At 34.6% G+C, this 17,577-nt stretch overlaps 1 protein-coding gene across 10 annotated transcripts in view; it reads right to left on the reverse strand.

Annotated features, from left to right (window-relative positions):
* The window catches only part of LOC129780626 (uncharacterized), a 329,353-nt gene that overhangs the window by 18,751 nt on the left and 293,025 nt on the right, over positions 1 to 17,577 (reverse strand). For all 10 annotated transcript variants that reach the window (XM_055789108.1, XM_055789106.1, XM_055789109.1 and 7 more), the window contains one exon: positions 10,293 to 10,400. In XM_055789108.1, the coding sequence (XP_055645083.1) occupies positions 10,293 to 10,400 (108 nt within the window). The remainder of the gene's footprint in view (positions 1 to 10,292; positions 10,401 to 17,577) is intronic.

Genomic DNA, 17,577 nt, shown 5'->3' on the forward strand with positions numbered 1-17,577 from the left:
ACGTCGTATCAAAAACGACTTCCACTCTGTAACCGCGAGTTACACTATTGTACCATCATTAACGAAATATGATGAATATTCTATTTTGCAAAATTTGTGACATGTTGACAATATTTAGTCATAGGGCAACACATATAAAATAATGCGATCGTTATAGTTAAAAGCCATAGATTCGTATAAAATAGGACTACTTATAATTGAAAAATTATGGCTCTGAATAACTTTCAAATCTTTAGAAGACTGTTTCCTAAGTATTAGGGGCGTCTATTTACCTGTATGACAACGAGAGCAATACATCTTGAGTTAGCGCAAGATATGAGTTCGGATTCTTTCATTATATGTTTCCGCAATTTGCAAAATTATGGCCCAGATAGGGAAATTATTACCGTAGATCAAAACTATAAACTCTCTAATATAGAGGTTGGAAAGTTTGTTTTCAACGTTTGTAATATGTTGATATTCTTTATATCTATATAAAGTATAGAAAATCTTAAGCTTGATAAAATATAAAGACGAAAATCTTAAAATGGAAATTTAACAAAACTGTTAACTGAATTAATTAGAAAATATTTTTAGGCAAATGATTTGCTTGAAGTTCAGCAAGTGAGCTGCTGAAAGACTTTAATACAATTTAAGATACAATTGTTTCGTTATAAAATGGACCCAATAAAATGATAACTTGTAAGGTCCAAAATATCAATTAGAGCAAAAAAGAAGAGACTGTCTGGTCAAGCGTCAAGCATTTGGAATGCTCAAAACATTACTCTGATGGGTTAAAAGTATAGCAAGTATTCTGCTGAAAAATATACATTGACCACTAAAGAAAAAATTATGGCGCAGCAAGTGATATGCTGAAGCCAGTTTCTATACGAATGATTGGCTCAAAGCTCAGTAAGTGAATTGCTGAAAGGAGCGATATCAACTGTAAATTAGTTGATGGTAGAAAAAATTAAAATACAGCTATGAAGAATTTGGAAGACTGATTTGTTAGCAAGTGGATTGCTTAACCTTCAGCAAGTGATTTGCTGAAGGGGTCAAAACCAAAAGTTTCTTTTTTAAGCAAGTGAATTGCTTAAAACTCAGCAAGTGGATTGCTGAGAGTAACAACATCACCAGTAAGTCGGTTGATGAAATACAGCATGTGAGATGCTGAAGAAAGATTTTTTAAACAAGTGGTTTGCGAAGCTCAGCATGTGAGTTGCTGAGAATATGATCAATGCATTATTCAAATGAATATTAAAAGCATAGCTTCCAGTCTTAACTGAGGGAAAGATTGGAGATGGTTAACTATACAATGTAGATGACATTATGAGTTATTTGAATACAAGTAACAGGAAAAAAAATTGAATGAAATTTTTAAATGTATTTCAAAGTATATCACACTATGAGAGCATGAGTTGCATGCATAAAGAAAACGACTTGAAAAAGTTTATGTGAGCTACGATCAGTCGTATTATATGATTAGTCGGAACAGTTACATGAGAACTGAGGCTTTAAAATTGGATTTAGTATTCAGAGACAAACTTTAATGTTAATACTTGCTGAAGGAACGGTAATTGTACTACCAAAAGATTAGCACATTGACTAATTATTTCAAAAGGATGTTTTGAGAAAAACAATATCAGCAATGTAACAAGACAACTAGCAAAGGGATGTTGGATTCAAGATTCCTTTCTTGGCAACGAGATAACTTAGCATTAAAATGGAACGTTGTGTTTGATGAAAGAAAATCTTATAAGAGAAAAGAAAATGTAATTTGCATTTCCTTTAATGGAAAATATTATATAACACTGAACCTCAATGAATAATTTTCCAAAAAGAAACTTGAAGTTAGTTTATATAATTAACGGTTATATCAAATTACTAGTGAGAGCAATTATTCGAAATTTACGAATGTTTACGATTAGTTTGCATAACTGTATGCAGAATAAAAATGAAACAAAAAATACTATTATTAATAAAACAAATAATAAGTTATGTTTTCTAGTATAAACTTGTAAGTGTAAGTGTAAGGAAAAGATAATAATGTGAGTGAAATCAAATCACACAATAAAACACAGAATAAAGCGATACAGCTACAGATGGAAATATGTTCAAGCAAATGTATATGATTTAGAACATGTAGAACGACTATCAAAAATTTAAATTAAAATGTAGAAAAGAATGATAATACTGAAGAATTTGGTAAATCTATGTAGTAGATTTACGGAGTCCGGAATGTTACGGACAGCTGAGGCTTATCGCGGATCGAGTTACAGATCCATAAGATAAGCAATATTTGAGATTATATTTAGAAAAGACCTCCAAGCGAGGTATAGAAACGTTTAGAAAGGACCAATGTAAGGCAATTAAAAGATGTAAGAGCTCAAGTGTTTTGTTAGGCTAGAAAACGCTTGTAGTTCGAAATTATTGCCGGTCATAAATTCAGAATGGACGAATATTTAAATAGCGTCCGGTAAACAATTTAATGCATGCATCATTTAGGATGCATTTTTATTACCCTTTTCCATCCCTAGCTGCGCTCAGCCAGATACACCAGCAGGGTGTAATAAAATAAAAGGATGTTATTTAGAGCGAAGGATGGAAAGGGGAAATCCAAGAATAAGATAGGCGCACCGACGAGGTGCTATAAACTTAAGGTATTTTCTTAGGGTAGTGCAGCCGTCTCAGACTGCACGTTACCATACGCTAGAAGAAGGGACAAGGAAGGTAGATGATCTAAACGAAACCGATATGTTATCGGTTTTCAAGAGAGAGAGAGGAGATGTTCCTCGTCAATCTTAGTTTAAGGAACCATGTATATATTGTGAAACTTTTGAATAAATTTTTTAGTATTGTAACAGAACTCACGCGAAAGCGTTAAAATTTTTCTTTCAATAGAGAAATTTTTCAGAAATTAAAGAACGATTTTCCGACCAGTGCAATGCAGTGCAGAGAATGGGAGTGGTGTAAACTTTTCTATTAGTAAATTGTCATAGGGTTTGAAGCATTTCGTTTTCCAGATAACATTTGAAATGCTATTCGGTTGTCCGGCAATTTTATCCAATTTTTGGAAATTGTTTGGAAAGTGTCACAAGCCGGCCATTATCAATCTAGTGCATTCAATAACGAATCTGCGACGAATGACGACAGAGGGCAGCGCTTGCTTACTTATTGTATATCAATGACAGATAATTTTTAAAGGGCTTTTGAGAAGCTGTGAAAAACAGCTAACGGTGATTAAATTGTCCATATGCATTATGGGGCTGTCTACTTACAGCTCGGACTCGATTATATATAATCTTCGATTTATTTTCACTGTATATAATCGAGTCAAAACAAAATTATTTTTATTTGTTTTTTATACACATATTTTTTGTTTTTTCATTATAAAAGAAGAATTCAATTTTTGATTCATCCTCTTAAAGACATAAAATATCTTTCTCAAATAAAAAATCCTACTTGTTTCAGAATGTGATAGAGAATCATATTTGATGATACAAATCGTGCATATGTTCGAATTCCAACAATGACAGAGTTATTGAACTTTTTTTCTGTTTCGTGCCCTGTTTACCCTAAACTCCAATGCAAAAATTACGCTACGTAGGACAATTCTGTTGCTTCCATTTGAAAGATTCGAAAATTATATGGTCGGTGTTAAATCAGAGGGGACCGAGTCGCAAAATTGAAAATTTCGAGTTGTGACATTTTTATGATTTCGAGAAAAACGACCATAAAGTTTAATGCTCTGCAACTTTGAAAGCATTTAATTTTTTCGTTCAATATTGTTCTCAAAAATGTTAGCTGCTCTCTGGCAATACTTTGACGTATGATAGTTGTAAAAAACATCAAGTATCATGCCGAAATAGGCAGTTATTTGGTTGCCTATACGTACATAGTCCACTCTGACTGAATAAATGAAGTATTTTTTAAGACTTGGTTCACTGTGACTGAACAATTTCGAAATATTTCTCAATCATTCAACAGTTGTGAGTTAAAGTGTGCCATTCTGCTATGAAAATTAGAGCGAGAAGGATAGTGAGTATGGAACTGCATAAACATTTGTTTGCGTTCAGCAGAATAGTCTCTGCCATCTAATGCTGAAATGAATTTGATTGCAACGGCAAACATGTTAAGCATAAACTTCCCATTGGCAATCATCATAGACAGTGTTCGTCAATAGAATCGTCAAATTTGAATTCATTTTCATCGCTACAGCCTAAATCGCACTCTGAAATAGTATATTTTGCGATCATTCATACTGAAGACCAGCTTTTTTCACTTATCCGTTCAGTCAGGGGGACCAAGTTTATTTTTAATATATTCAGAATGTGCACATTTTACACTAACGGGTTCAAGCACATTTAACCAATGTATCTATTAGCTTCAAGAAAATGTTTTGTTGGTTTCAATTCGACCTTGGATATTGTTTAAATTCAATATACAAATGATTGTCACATGGTCCACTCTGTCTGCACATGATATAGAGCCATTCCGCCATGATAAATGGTACATGGTTCGCTCTGACTGCATACTATGATGGGTTTTCGTTGATCAACGAAATGGTCGACCAAATGGTCGGTGTTAAGTCAGAGGGGACCAAGTCGCAAAATTGAAAATTTTGTGATTACATTTGGTTAAGCATTATGTAAGCTACGTACCACATTTATCAGATTTGGAAAATCACGCATACAGCAGGAATAACGAATACCAAGTCGAATACCAAGGGACCAAGTCGCAAAATTGAAAATTTTGTGATTACATTTGGTTAAGCATTATGTAAGCTACGTACCACATTTATCAGATTTGGAAAATCACGCATACAGCAGGAATAACGGATCGAAACTGTTATGATTGATCAACGAAAATCTCTCATAGCATGCAGTCAGAGCGGACCATGTACCATTTATCATGGCGGAATGGCTCTATATCATGTGCAGACAGAGTGGACCATGTGACAATCATTTGTATATTGAATTTCAATAATATCCAAGCGCCGAACTCAAACAACAAAACATTTTCTTGAAGCTAATAGGTATCTTGTCGAGATGGGCTTGAACTCGTTAATGTAAAATGTGCACATTCTGTGATGGAATCGAGGATTCAATTTTGCCAAGACAATGACCCAGATCTCAAGACATATGAAGTTCGCAAACAGTAATTCCAAATGAAATCGTCCTAAAAATGCGGATTTTGAAAACTTGTATTTTTGATTTCAATGAAAGTGTGTATTCCGTTTGGGTTGGAGAAAATATGAGTTTTTCACAGCAATTGGGAATTTTTTGACTCAAGCGTAACTCTTGAAAAGGGCGTATCGATTTTAGTAAGAGAAATCATTGATAATTTATATCTCAAAAACTATGAGTCGTACCGAAACAGTGTCTTAGAAAGAGTTATAGAGTATTGATGGTTGAATATGAAAAAAATGTACACTTAGAAAAAAAATTAGTACTCTTTTTTTTTATTTACAAAATAAAAATTCAATTTGCAATATCCAAAATACATATTTTTTTTTCATACAAAATAGAAGTCATGCAGAAAATTTAAAAAATGGGCCCAAGATGGTAAAACTATTTTTGACGAACTTTGTGGAACATCGAATTTTTAGGAATTTTCGAAACTTCGAATTTTTGTATGTTAACAATCAGTTTTAGCCACAAATTATGAATCCTGATGTGATTTAAAACAAAAAAGGTTATTATCAATCTCCTTCTAAATGTAGCCATTCTCGAAATATTTAAAAAAATATTTCTAATTTATTGTCTTTTTTATAGTAAATAATCCCTTTTAATATGTTTGTCGTGTTATACCGTCATGTTCATGAAATTTTATGAATTTGCTTATAATTTCCAACAACTTTTCCAAATACATCATCATGGTTCATTTTTAGACTCAAGCGTAACTTTTGAAAAGGGCGTATCGATTTGAGTAAGAGAAATCTTTTATAATTTATAATTTATATTTGTTGCAAATTATAAGACAATTCATAAAATTTCATGAACATGACGGTATAACACGACAAACATATTAAAAGAGATTATTTACTATAAAAAAGATTATAAATTAGAAATATTTTTTTAAATATCTCGAGAATGGTTGCATTTAGTAGGAGATTGATAATAACCTTTTTTGTTCTAAATCACATCAGAATTCATAATTTGTGGCTAAGAATGATTGCTAACATAAAAAAATTCGAAGTTTCGAAAATTCTTAAAAATTCGATGTTCCACAAATTTCGTCAAAAATAGTTTTACCATCTTGGGTCCATTTTTTAATTTTCTAAATGACTTCTATTTTATATGAAAAAATAGAAAAAATATAAAAAATACATATTTTTTAATATCGCAAATTAAAATTTTATTTTGTAAATAAAAAAAGAGTACTAATTTTTCTTCTCAGTGTATATTTTTTTCAAATTAGGCCAACAATACTCTATAACTCTTTCTAAGACACTATTTCGGTACGACTCATAGTTTTTGAGATATAAATTATCAAAGATTTCTCCTACTAAGATCGATACGCCCTTTTCAAAAGTTACGCTTGAGTCAAAAAATTCCCAATTGCTGTGGAAAACTCATATTTCCTCTAACCCAAACGGAATACACACTTTCATTCGAATAAAAAATACTCATGTTTTGTCATTTATCGATTTCATTTGGAATTACTCCACATGGTTACATTACAATTACTCAAAAGTTATTGATATTCCTCCACAATCTTCCGATATCAATCCCAGTAAAAATCCAAAGAAGTTATCTGTGTAGGAAATTCAGAAACCATTAAATTTCTGGAAATTATTGTTTTTAAAACCACTTAATTAAAACCACTTAACTTAATTAATTAAAAATTGATAAATATTCCAAAAAACACCAAAAAACACCAAAAAACTCGTAGATAAGGCTAAAAACAGCTAAAGATAGTTGCAATGAATAAGGGATACTATACTAATGATGGAATAAGGAAATTGGCCAACGCCTTCGAAATCGAGTTGAGATTTCAACCAGCGTGCGATCATGAGTTTTCATACATTAGCACACACATTCGCCATTTTTAGAGAAATAAAAACCATTATTATGAAAACAGATAGCCATCCTTTTAACTCTCATATGACACTATGATTTTATCTAAATGGAATGTTCCGAAAGTTTGTTTTCGATTTTCAAAAGAAGGGAAAAGAGATCTGCATGGTGGGGTACGATTACGGATTTGAGTCACTGTATGTCAAAGTATTGCCAGAGAGTAGCTAACATTTTTTTAGCTAACTAAATGTTTTGAAAATTGCAGAGCATTAAACTTTATGTTAGTTTTTCTCAAAATCATAAAAATGTCACATGGTCCGGTCTGACTTAACATCGACCATATAAGATACAGTTGTGAAGCTTCCAAATGAGTAGATTTAAGTAACATTTTAGAAGTGAAAAAATTCAATGTTTGTGGTTTTTGAGTGGTTTAAGGGCTGACGCGCCCTTTAGAGGGAATTAGTAGTCGAAAAAATAATAAATTAAGTGGTATTAGTCTAAAAAACTTCTAAGCCTTCTCAACAGAATCAGACTGAAATTTTGATGTATTGTCAAAATTTTAATCGCATGAAAAGCCCAGTAAAAATTGAACAAATTTATCCAAACCCGCTTCTTTCAATGCAATTCTTGTAACTGAAACTAGCTGGGATGAATGCGTAAGAAGCGAAGAAATTTTTGAAAATAATTTTAATGTATTCCGGCACGACCGCAACTTATCGTTATCTCAGAAGAAGTCTGGAGGAGAGGTCCTCATTGCCATCAATGCAAATTTCACTTCTGAAGAACTTATAACCGAAAAACATAAAGAATTTGAACATGTTCAGGCAAAATTATCTATAGTTTGCGAAGTACACATATTTGCTACCGTGTATTTCACACCCAAACGTGCAAATAAAAAGTCGCATGAATTATTTTTTAACCGGCAAATCGAAATACAGAAAAAATAAGCACCAGAAGTGAAATTGCATATCTATGGCGACCTCAATCAATATAAAGTAGACTTCTTTTCCGATAACGATAATGAACGCATTGTATTTCCAGTCGTCGGGGAAAATGAAACCCTACATTATATATTTGACGGAATTGCACATCTTGGTCTTAATCAAATAAATCACGTAAAAAACTCTCAAAATTATTATTTACACCTATTATTTACTAACAGCACCGACTACTTTTGTGTGAATGAGTCCATGGCTCCCCTTTGAAAAAATGAAAAATTTCACACATCAATTGAATACTCAAACTTTATACATAACAGACAATTGCCCATCGACCGGGAGTACGAAGTAGTACCGGAATACAACAAGACGAACTTTGAAGCAATCAAATGTAGCCTACAAGCCATAGAATAGCAATTTTTAATAACAGCGAACGGGATGTCAACTTATCCCTACATATTCTTCACGAGATTCTTAATAACATAATATCAGAAGACAGAGGCCACATTAGGCAAAGTCTCTATAAAAATAAATTTAAAAAAAATATCAGAATTTGTGCCAAAGAAAAGAAGACGAAGAAATTCAACCAGCAAATATCCTATTTAGTATAATGCTCAAGTAAGAAATTTAAAGAAAAGAAAACAAAAAAAAAACCCACAAGAAATACAAAATAGACAAAAGTAATCAAAATTTGCTGGAATATCGGAATATTTTCCAAGAACTAAACTTTACCATTGAAAGTGCACACGTAAAGTCCGAAGAAATTCTTTAATTACGTAAAGTCTAAGCTCAAAAGCAATAACTATCCATCGCAGATGCATCTCGATGAAGATGTAGCGAATTCTCCGAACGAAGTTTGTAATCATTTTGCAAATTTATTTCAGGAAGTATATCCCACATTTTCCGAAGGAAATCGCGGACGGGACTTTCATTTTTACCGGAATATCCAAATGACATATCGGTTAACTGTCTTTCACGAACAAGAAATATGCCATGCATTAAAGAAAATAGACGGAACGAAAGGACCAGGACCTGACGGAATAGCACCTGTATTTCTGAAGAACCTGGCTGAGGAACTCACCCTAGCTCAATCCGACCAAACTATCGGCCGATGAAAAGTTTGCAGTCTGCGGAGGTTCTTAGTGTTTAACTGCGACATTTATTCGATTTGACTGACGGTAGAATTACAAAGGGGTGGGGCTTATGGTGCAACGATTCGCTTGTATTCAAATTAAATTCCACTATTACACTGGTTCTTCCTTTTGGTCGGTACTTTTGTGGAGCACAAATTGGACCCATCAAAACGTGACACTTAGCGCGTTTGAGTCATGCTTGACATCTCAGAATTATTCAATTATTTATCTCAAGAAAATTGTGAAAATATTAATTTTGACAGATACGACTCACTTAAATATACCGTGAAGTTTATATGACGGTGAAAAATTAAACGAACACGGAGCGTCGTAGAACAGATCGCGAAGAAAGGGTCTGAATGACTTTTGGTTTACGTTGACGGAGAAACAGCTGGAAGAAGCAAACACTAATTTTCAATCGAATGCGAAGTTCGATGGCTTTATAGTCCCCTGACTATGCTCATTTGAATATGACTTTGCCGAGGCTTGGGACTGACAGTCTGTTCCATCACTGAGAGAATAGGTGACAGTTCTCTAGAACTTTGGAGGTGAGGAATGACTTACAAAATATCACTTTCATACTTTTTTATACATGTGATTACACAAATATTCACATCCATATTCAGCAGAAACTCATGCTAAACATCTTTGTCAGAAGAACAAGAGTAATATATTTAAATGCGAATTTTTAGCGTTACGTATTTTGCGTACCACGGCTAACATGAAATAGTTTCTTTGTAATTTGGTCGGTAAGCAGTGTTCCTGTCAATCCTGATTGTGTTTGACCATAATCTTCAGGCAATAGTTCTTCCAACTCAACGTTTTAAAGCTTTCTTGCTTGTATTGCTCTCATCTCTATGCCGATATTATTATTATTTGTTTTGCAATAAAATATGCAATAAAACTGCAAATACAGACACTTATCTGATACATTTGAGTAATTTCAGTAAGTAGTTCTTGAAAAGAAATTTTTTTTCGGAGTACAATATCATCAAGTTAATATCTCGAGGTTAACTTTGTCACATTTGCTATCAGTCTCTGGTTGTTTAACAAATGGAACCTATGAGATAAAAACAAAAAATTCCGATAAAAACATAAAAAAAGTCCATTATATTGGTAGGAGTATTCCATGTCAGCGTGATAAAAGCAAAGATAAGCTTAATTCTTGCAAATATGGTCGAACGAATAATAGATAGCTTGGGCTACAATGAGTAACTACTTACCGTCTGAACCCGGCATGTGTTGTAGAAAGATGGATGTCGAGGCGAAGGCATCCTTATCGCCTCGGTCCTTCTCCTTTCGAGATTCCTTGTCCTTGGATCCAGAGTTTCCTGTGCAATGAGACACACAGAGTTGATGGTTTGAATTATATTGCGTTCAATTGCTTCATTCGGATGACCTTTCAAGAAAGCGTGAATGAAAAAAAAACAGTGCAGATAGGCTGTGTGTATTGTTGTAGGTCAAAACAATGGGAAGGAAACCGTGCAGGAAGGGAAGGGCGACTGAATGAGCGATAAAAAGCGAAAGTTCAAGCGAATGAGTAAGGATGCGTGGAAGGAGGCTACGAATAATCAAATGAAATGTGGCAGGAAATGGTATTTAATACAATGTATGATAGCAAATGATAGAGTAGAAGTCATTGGAGTCATAAGGAGAAGCAAATCGGGAAACGGCAGCTCATAAGAATAACATTTTTGTTCGATTCGTTGTACTGTTTTTTTTATCAGCAGACTTTTTCTTATCTCTACGACTGATAGTGTGGAAAAAGAAATGTGTCGATGTTTCTGCCTCTTCGGGTATAGCATTCTGCAGTTTTTGTTGTTACCTTGAGGTAGTGCATGTAGTCATTGCTAAAAATATTTTCTGTGATAAATACGATTAATGTTGATTAAACCACGAATTAGGGTTGATGTCACTATGAATGGGAAATTTCACATTCTTTGAGTTGATTCATCACTATAAATCTAATCAAATTATTCTTCAAATGTATTGAACATGGCGTTCATTTTCTCTGTTGATGACTTCTAATATCATCATGCGCGCATCCCATGATGGTGTATGGAAGTGTGATTATTTCCGAACATACGAAAAGCTGCGAGAAGAAATAGCATCCGATGAGGGTGCGAGGATAAGAAAAAAAAATTAAACATTGTGAGTGCGAGAATATGATTTCTTGTGTGGGTGAATATCGCGGAGCCATAGCGCGTTCCATTCGTTCCAATGTTGGAACATTTTTGTGTATTGATTCTCCCAGACTGGGAATAAAAAATCCAAAAGACAGGTCCATGAACTGTCATTTGTATAGATACTAAATGTCGTCGTCCCCCGCGGAACGGAAGATGTATGCGTGTGATAATCGGAGATGATGCTGTGCATGTGAATAACGTGTATTAAGTAAACACATTTTGGTTGGTTTGAGTAATGTCAAACACCTCATAGGGGTGAGTTTGACGATCCACACAGCGTGACTCATTGTGTTGGTTTCTGATAGCGCCACAGAAATTCAAAAATAAACCCATTTAGATAATCTTTCACGGTGGGTTTGTCAATAACGCACATGATGGATACGACAGTGCGAGTGTTGAAGAAAAAGCTGGATTATTAAGTGAACATGATCCGTTGTTCTTGGCTCTTTTCTCGATAAAAGTTAGCTATCTTTGTTGTAAATTCATGTGAAATAAAGATATATAGATCTTTTTTTTCCTGCAAATTGATTGAAAATGAAATGTACAGGGAATAGACGAGAAGATAACACTAACCAAATTTTGTCAGGATTTAAATAATGCTCACCATGAATCATGGGGCTCTCAGAGGTCCAACTCCAAGAGCAACTCTTATCGATGTTTGCTGTTGGTAATACTTTGATAGTGTGAAATTTCGTTCGTTTGGTTTTTTTTCATAGAAAATAAGAGAGACGTAGAACTACATCAAGGGTCCTCAATCGAAATAACTTTTTGAATATCCGAGGAGTGATCGATCGGAATTTCGCTTAGAATGCATCAAACTGTAACATTGAATTGTACTTAAATAATTCATTAGTGAGAGGTTCATTGGCCGTGAAAAGCGCCAATGGATTCATTCTTGTTCACACAAGAACAAGGATCAATCCCACGATAGCCATGGGTGACGGTTTTCAGCATATTTCGCAGGACGGCAACCGAAAACCCTAAATCAATTGTTGGCGGCAACTATAGTAATCGCTATGGATCGAATTTTAACCTCAGTTCTTAATCGAAGAACACAGCTCTCACCAGGGAAATTTCTTCTTCTCATCCGGCTCGCACTTCTAATTCGAAAACAAAACGAAACGAATACGTGAGAACGTGCAATTCGTGAATTATCGATCGAAAAGACCTGAGCCTCCGATAGGCTCAATAACACTCCTAAATTAACACAAGCTCTCTCCAAGCAAACAAAAATCTGTCTACTTTTTTATTATTTTGTATATCACTTTAGTATGCATCGAACTGTTACATTGAATTGTATGAAAATAACTCTATAGTGAAGGGTTCGGTGGCCTTGAAAAGTGACTCATTCTTGTTCTCACGATGTCGAAATTCGTGTCTTTATTTCGCCAGAGCACTGTTCAAGACAAACTGAATGTAGCCACAGACAATTTTGTAGCAGTATCATCACTGTGTGCTGGAGCGATTACATGAAAGCGATGGGTGACGGTTGTCCGTTGGATGGCAGGAAAATTAAAACTCGCTGATGATGATATTCGTGGTTATGCTGGAACGGTCACATTTTAACGTCAAAACACATTTATTCGAATATTAAAATGAATTAATATATTGTTCCAATTATTGCTTATCGTTAACCACTTCTTTTTCCCATCTTTCTGGCAATTTATGAATTCCGTCGCGAAAGAAGTGTTCCTTTTTTGAAGCCAAAATGTATTCAACCAATTTTTACTACCCTGTTCTGAGGTGATGCGTATTTCACATCAAGCGTTCTACATCGATCGAAACAAATGATAGTCGGAAGGGGCAAGGTCTGGTCTATAAAGCGGGTGAACCAGGAAAAACTAGGAAGAAACACTATTGTTCCGAGCTGCTTTGGTAGGAAATCTTGTCAATAAACCAGAGTTCATACAAATATTATACTCTGAAAAAAAAACATGAAAAACGCAGTCATCTCGAAGTCGGAAAAGGGCTAATAAGGCTAGATTAAATTTCCCTGAATAAGTATATTTTTCGAAGAATTATGACTATTTCAACATTGACAAAAGTTTCCTTGTTTTATTCTTTTTGTCTATCTCCTGAAGATGCAATTGAAAAACGGGAAAGTTTTTTTTACTGCTTTATAACTGATCGCTCGGATGCCGCTTCTCGTTTTGATTTACCTCAATAGGTGCCGATAGAGAAATAAAATGTAAATAGGCTTCCATAATTCATAACAGTTCGGTGCATTTTTACGGCACCATGCCACCAAAGGATAAATATCTAATTGAAAGACAAAGTAACCTAAAATCGTCGGCTTCTGCCTTCAAATTTTATGACCAGCGATTATTGGCCGTAGTTAGATAATCTAATAAAATTCTCCCCCAATTTTTGATAAATTAACCAATATAAAATTCATCCATTATATAAATCACTAGGTGGCTTAATCACTTCTGTCATATAAATTTTTTCTAGTGAATAATACGCTGATGAATGATAAATAAATAATGTATCGTAAAGTCAGTTTCAGTTATAATCTGGTCGTATAAAGTAGGACATTTCTCAGCATAGCAATAACGTACGAGAAACGAAAAAATGTCATTTTGTAGGTTTTTAATGAACTTTAATGGAAAAATACATGAAAATTATTCGTCAACTGTTCGGATGAATTTTCGACCTATTTGTGTGATACTACCCATCATATTTTGAACAGTACTACTGGTAACAGTAAGTTCATTTAAAAAAAAAAAAAAATCATTACGTGCAGACGCTTTCATTTGACAATTGAAACTGCTCGAATGAGTTATCTTCATTTTCATTCGAATGAGCTATGTGTCAGTTTCATTTTTACATTTGAAATAAAATATCACTGCTTTCAACTGAATGTTTCGTTCGATTTTTATTTCTCCCAACTGGATTGTCCCGGACCTCCAATTCCAAAAAAGTGGAATTAAAAGAGGCATATAAGGGCATTTATAGTCACACCTTCAGCGTCGGCCACTGATTACGCTTACTGGCAAACTGCACATCCTTTCACATCGTCATTTTCATTAGTTTCAGCAAATACGGTTCAAGCTCCAACGAAATTTTCATTTGAATATAAGACACTTTTATTTTCATTTGACGATTTGATAATTTCGCTGAAGAATGTGTGAAGAATGAAAAAAATGAACGTGAAATAGAATGAGACTGTACGAAGGTGAAGTGATATTCTATTTATCGAGCGTTTTTCATTTATAGTTTTTGTTTCAAAGGCGTGGCACATTTGAATGACTCGATTGGACTTGAGTCCAACGGATTACAGAGTGAAAAATGTCAATCCTATCGGAAAAGTTCTGACTCGGTCGAATTTTGGAATACGAGTGGGAAAATTGATCTGTAAGCGGATCTGGAATCTCCAAGAAATTACACGATCGATTTCCACAGGGCGTATTTTTTCATTAGCCAAACTAAAAATGAGGTGTAGAAGGTGATCCTCGCGTTTGCCATTTAACCGAATGCAACCCGCAACGTGTGGGACCAAATACATGTAACGTTGTAATAAATAATAATTTTTTGTTCGAAAACACGTATTTTAATGTCATGTCCATTGCGTTTTGGTCAGACAATAGCAAAGGCTGTGTCGGCATAGCTAATGATAGCGTCTCGCAAGTGAATGTATTAGGCGCTTTTGTTTACTGAGTCGTAGTCAGACTTCCTGTGCGTGCGCTTTATTTTCGAGAGACGAGTATTCTTCCTTCCTTCTTCCTTTCTCTTCCTCACAACCCTTCCATGTGCAAGCGATGAGATCGGGCTTTAGCACGCGAGCTTGGGAATGGCTCTTTCTATTTTCTTTCGTAAAATATTGAGAGGTTTTCAGACTTCCTGTGCGCGCGCGGCTAAATTTCGAGATACGAGTATTGATTTTCTCCTCCTCACAACCCCTTCATGAGCAAGGGATGTGACCGGGCTTTAGCACACGAGCCTGGGCTCGGCTCCTTCTCTTCTCTTTCATAAAATATTGAGATGTGCTCAAGAATACCTCGTTGCACCTCAACATGAGTGATGCACATAAGTTGGTGCTCGCGAGACTTTCTCATGTGCCTATCTCAAACTGACACTTGGTGCTGTCGGGGGAATTTGTGCTTATGGTGTTGAAATTTCAATCTTCGTAATATGGCACGTAAAACAATTAGTGATGAAGAACTGTTTCACATAAAGATCACTGCTAAAGTCATCCAATCAATTCATTCATTTGTTGCACACAGCTTGCAATGATTGTGTGAGATATGAGGCTTAATAGGGCAAAGCACATTGTCTCTTCTACGTGCTGTGCGAGATCTCAGAAGGCCTAACCAAATGTCACTTTGAGACAGGTACACGAGAAAGTATCGCAAGCAATAATGCACGAGCACTTCTTCGTGTACACAACACATGTGTATCGTTCGCATCGAAACACGATGGGGCATTTCCTGAACACATCACAAAATTTTACGTAAGAGAAGAGAAAGAGCCAATCCCAAACTCGCGTGCTAAAGCCCGGTTTCATCGCTTGCAAATGGGAGGGCTGTGAGGAAGAGAAAATCGATACTCGTCTCTCGGAATTTCAGCGCGCACAGGAAGTCTGCTCGCTCGGCTGCCTTCTACCTCTCTCATTTGTTGCAGACAGCTCCCAATGACTTTGTGAGATGCAAGACTGGATAACGCAAATCACACTGTCTCTTTTGCGTGCTGTGCGAATTATCGGGATTAAGCTGAAATTTAGCACAGGTTGTTTTTTGGGTCAATAAACAAAGTGTACATGGTCGGTTTTTTGAAATTGCACATGACCATTTTCGCGGCCACCCAAATATGTACCGTTTTGTCTCAAATTCCGAACACTTCATTTTTAAATGCAAATTTTCTAAACTCTAATGTTATAAATAATTGAATAATGAAAAATCCTGACATTCATTGGAATACAGGCTACATTTTAATATCATTTACAGGTATCGATACCTATAATTCAGAATACTAAGCATTTGCAAAAAAGTGACTGTCTAAACCAGCGATAAAAAACAGGCATCGTTGATTTTTCAGTTTTTGTAGTTGTTTTAACTATTGTGATTGTTGTTTTCATGTTAAGTGCTAGGAAAGGTAAGGTAAATGGATGAAAAATGATCTTTTATGCAGAAATCTTCATTAATATTAGAATTCAAGTAGTGTTCGGAATTTGAATCAAGTTTCGACGCATGATTTAAATTCCGAACAGCAGATGTTTGAAGACACTGTTTTCATGCAAATACTGCAATGCTTCAAAATCCAATTCTGGAGCAACAATATAAACAAGATCTAACACCATTTGTGAACAAATGTTTGTAAGCTTTTTCCTTGCAAAACTTAAGGTACAGGCGCAAACCAGCAAAAGTAAATTTGATTTTCTTGTTCAGATTTTCAACCAAAACAACAATAACAAAACCGGGTTCCTGAAGTAACAGGTCGGACTGGATTATATTTGATTCGATTATATACATACAATTATATCAGTTTGAGAAAAAAAGTTCTATATTTGAAATATGAATTATTTTAAGAAAAAATGTAATATTTCAACGTTAATGGTGTAAAAATTGTGATTGATTTTTCTATCTATCTAGGGCCACCCTAACCGGTTTTAAATATACGGTAATCGTTATCCTAGCGGTATGATATATACTTTATGACCTATTCTTAGGCCAAAAAATTTTCAGTGTGTAATATCATCAAAATCGGTTGAGATTATTGGCGTTACAGAAACCCCAATCTTCAAGAATTATTTTGTTATGTCATGTCTTCATAATCGGAAAATCGCCAAACAAAAACATTGGCCAAAACCTACAGTTTTGTTCCTGTAGGAGGTTCAATCCAATGGTTTTTTCCTACATCACAATGTGTGATCTTTTATCAAAGTAGTACTGTAGAAAAGTTTACATATTTTTAAATTTTATAAGCTTTTGTTTTTTTGTCTCGTTATGTGAATTTGCCCGCACATTAATTGCTTTAAACCGAAGTTATTGCCCAAAAAAGTTACACAAAATTGAATGAAATTGATAATAAGTGGTAGCTAATAGACTAACCTATCATTTGATGTCAAAACCTTACCATATGGTTGCTTTCCAAAGCCATGAAAAATTATCGAAGTTGCTGTTCGATTTTTCGAACACTTGGTATAAAATGGATTAAAACAGTTTTTGAATATGCATGAAATTATTCTTACGACTGTTGTAATTTCGCTAACTTTTTCGAATCCACGTATTTCGGTTTTTCTGACTAAATAATTTTCCGTAGAATGGCTTCAACTAACGATTCGTGCATGCTCCCAAAGGTTACTAGCGCTTTCCAAATTCTTCGA

Source organism: Toxorhynchites rutilus, chromosome 3, assembly GCF_029784135.1.
Source record: "Toxorhynchites rutilus septentrionalis strain SRP chromosome 3, ASM2978413v1, whole genome shotgun sequence".
NCBI classification, from domain to species: Eukaryota; Metazoa; Arthropoda; class Insecta; order Diptera; family Culicidae; genus Toxorhynchites; species Toxorhynchites rutilus.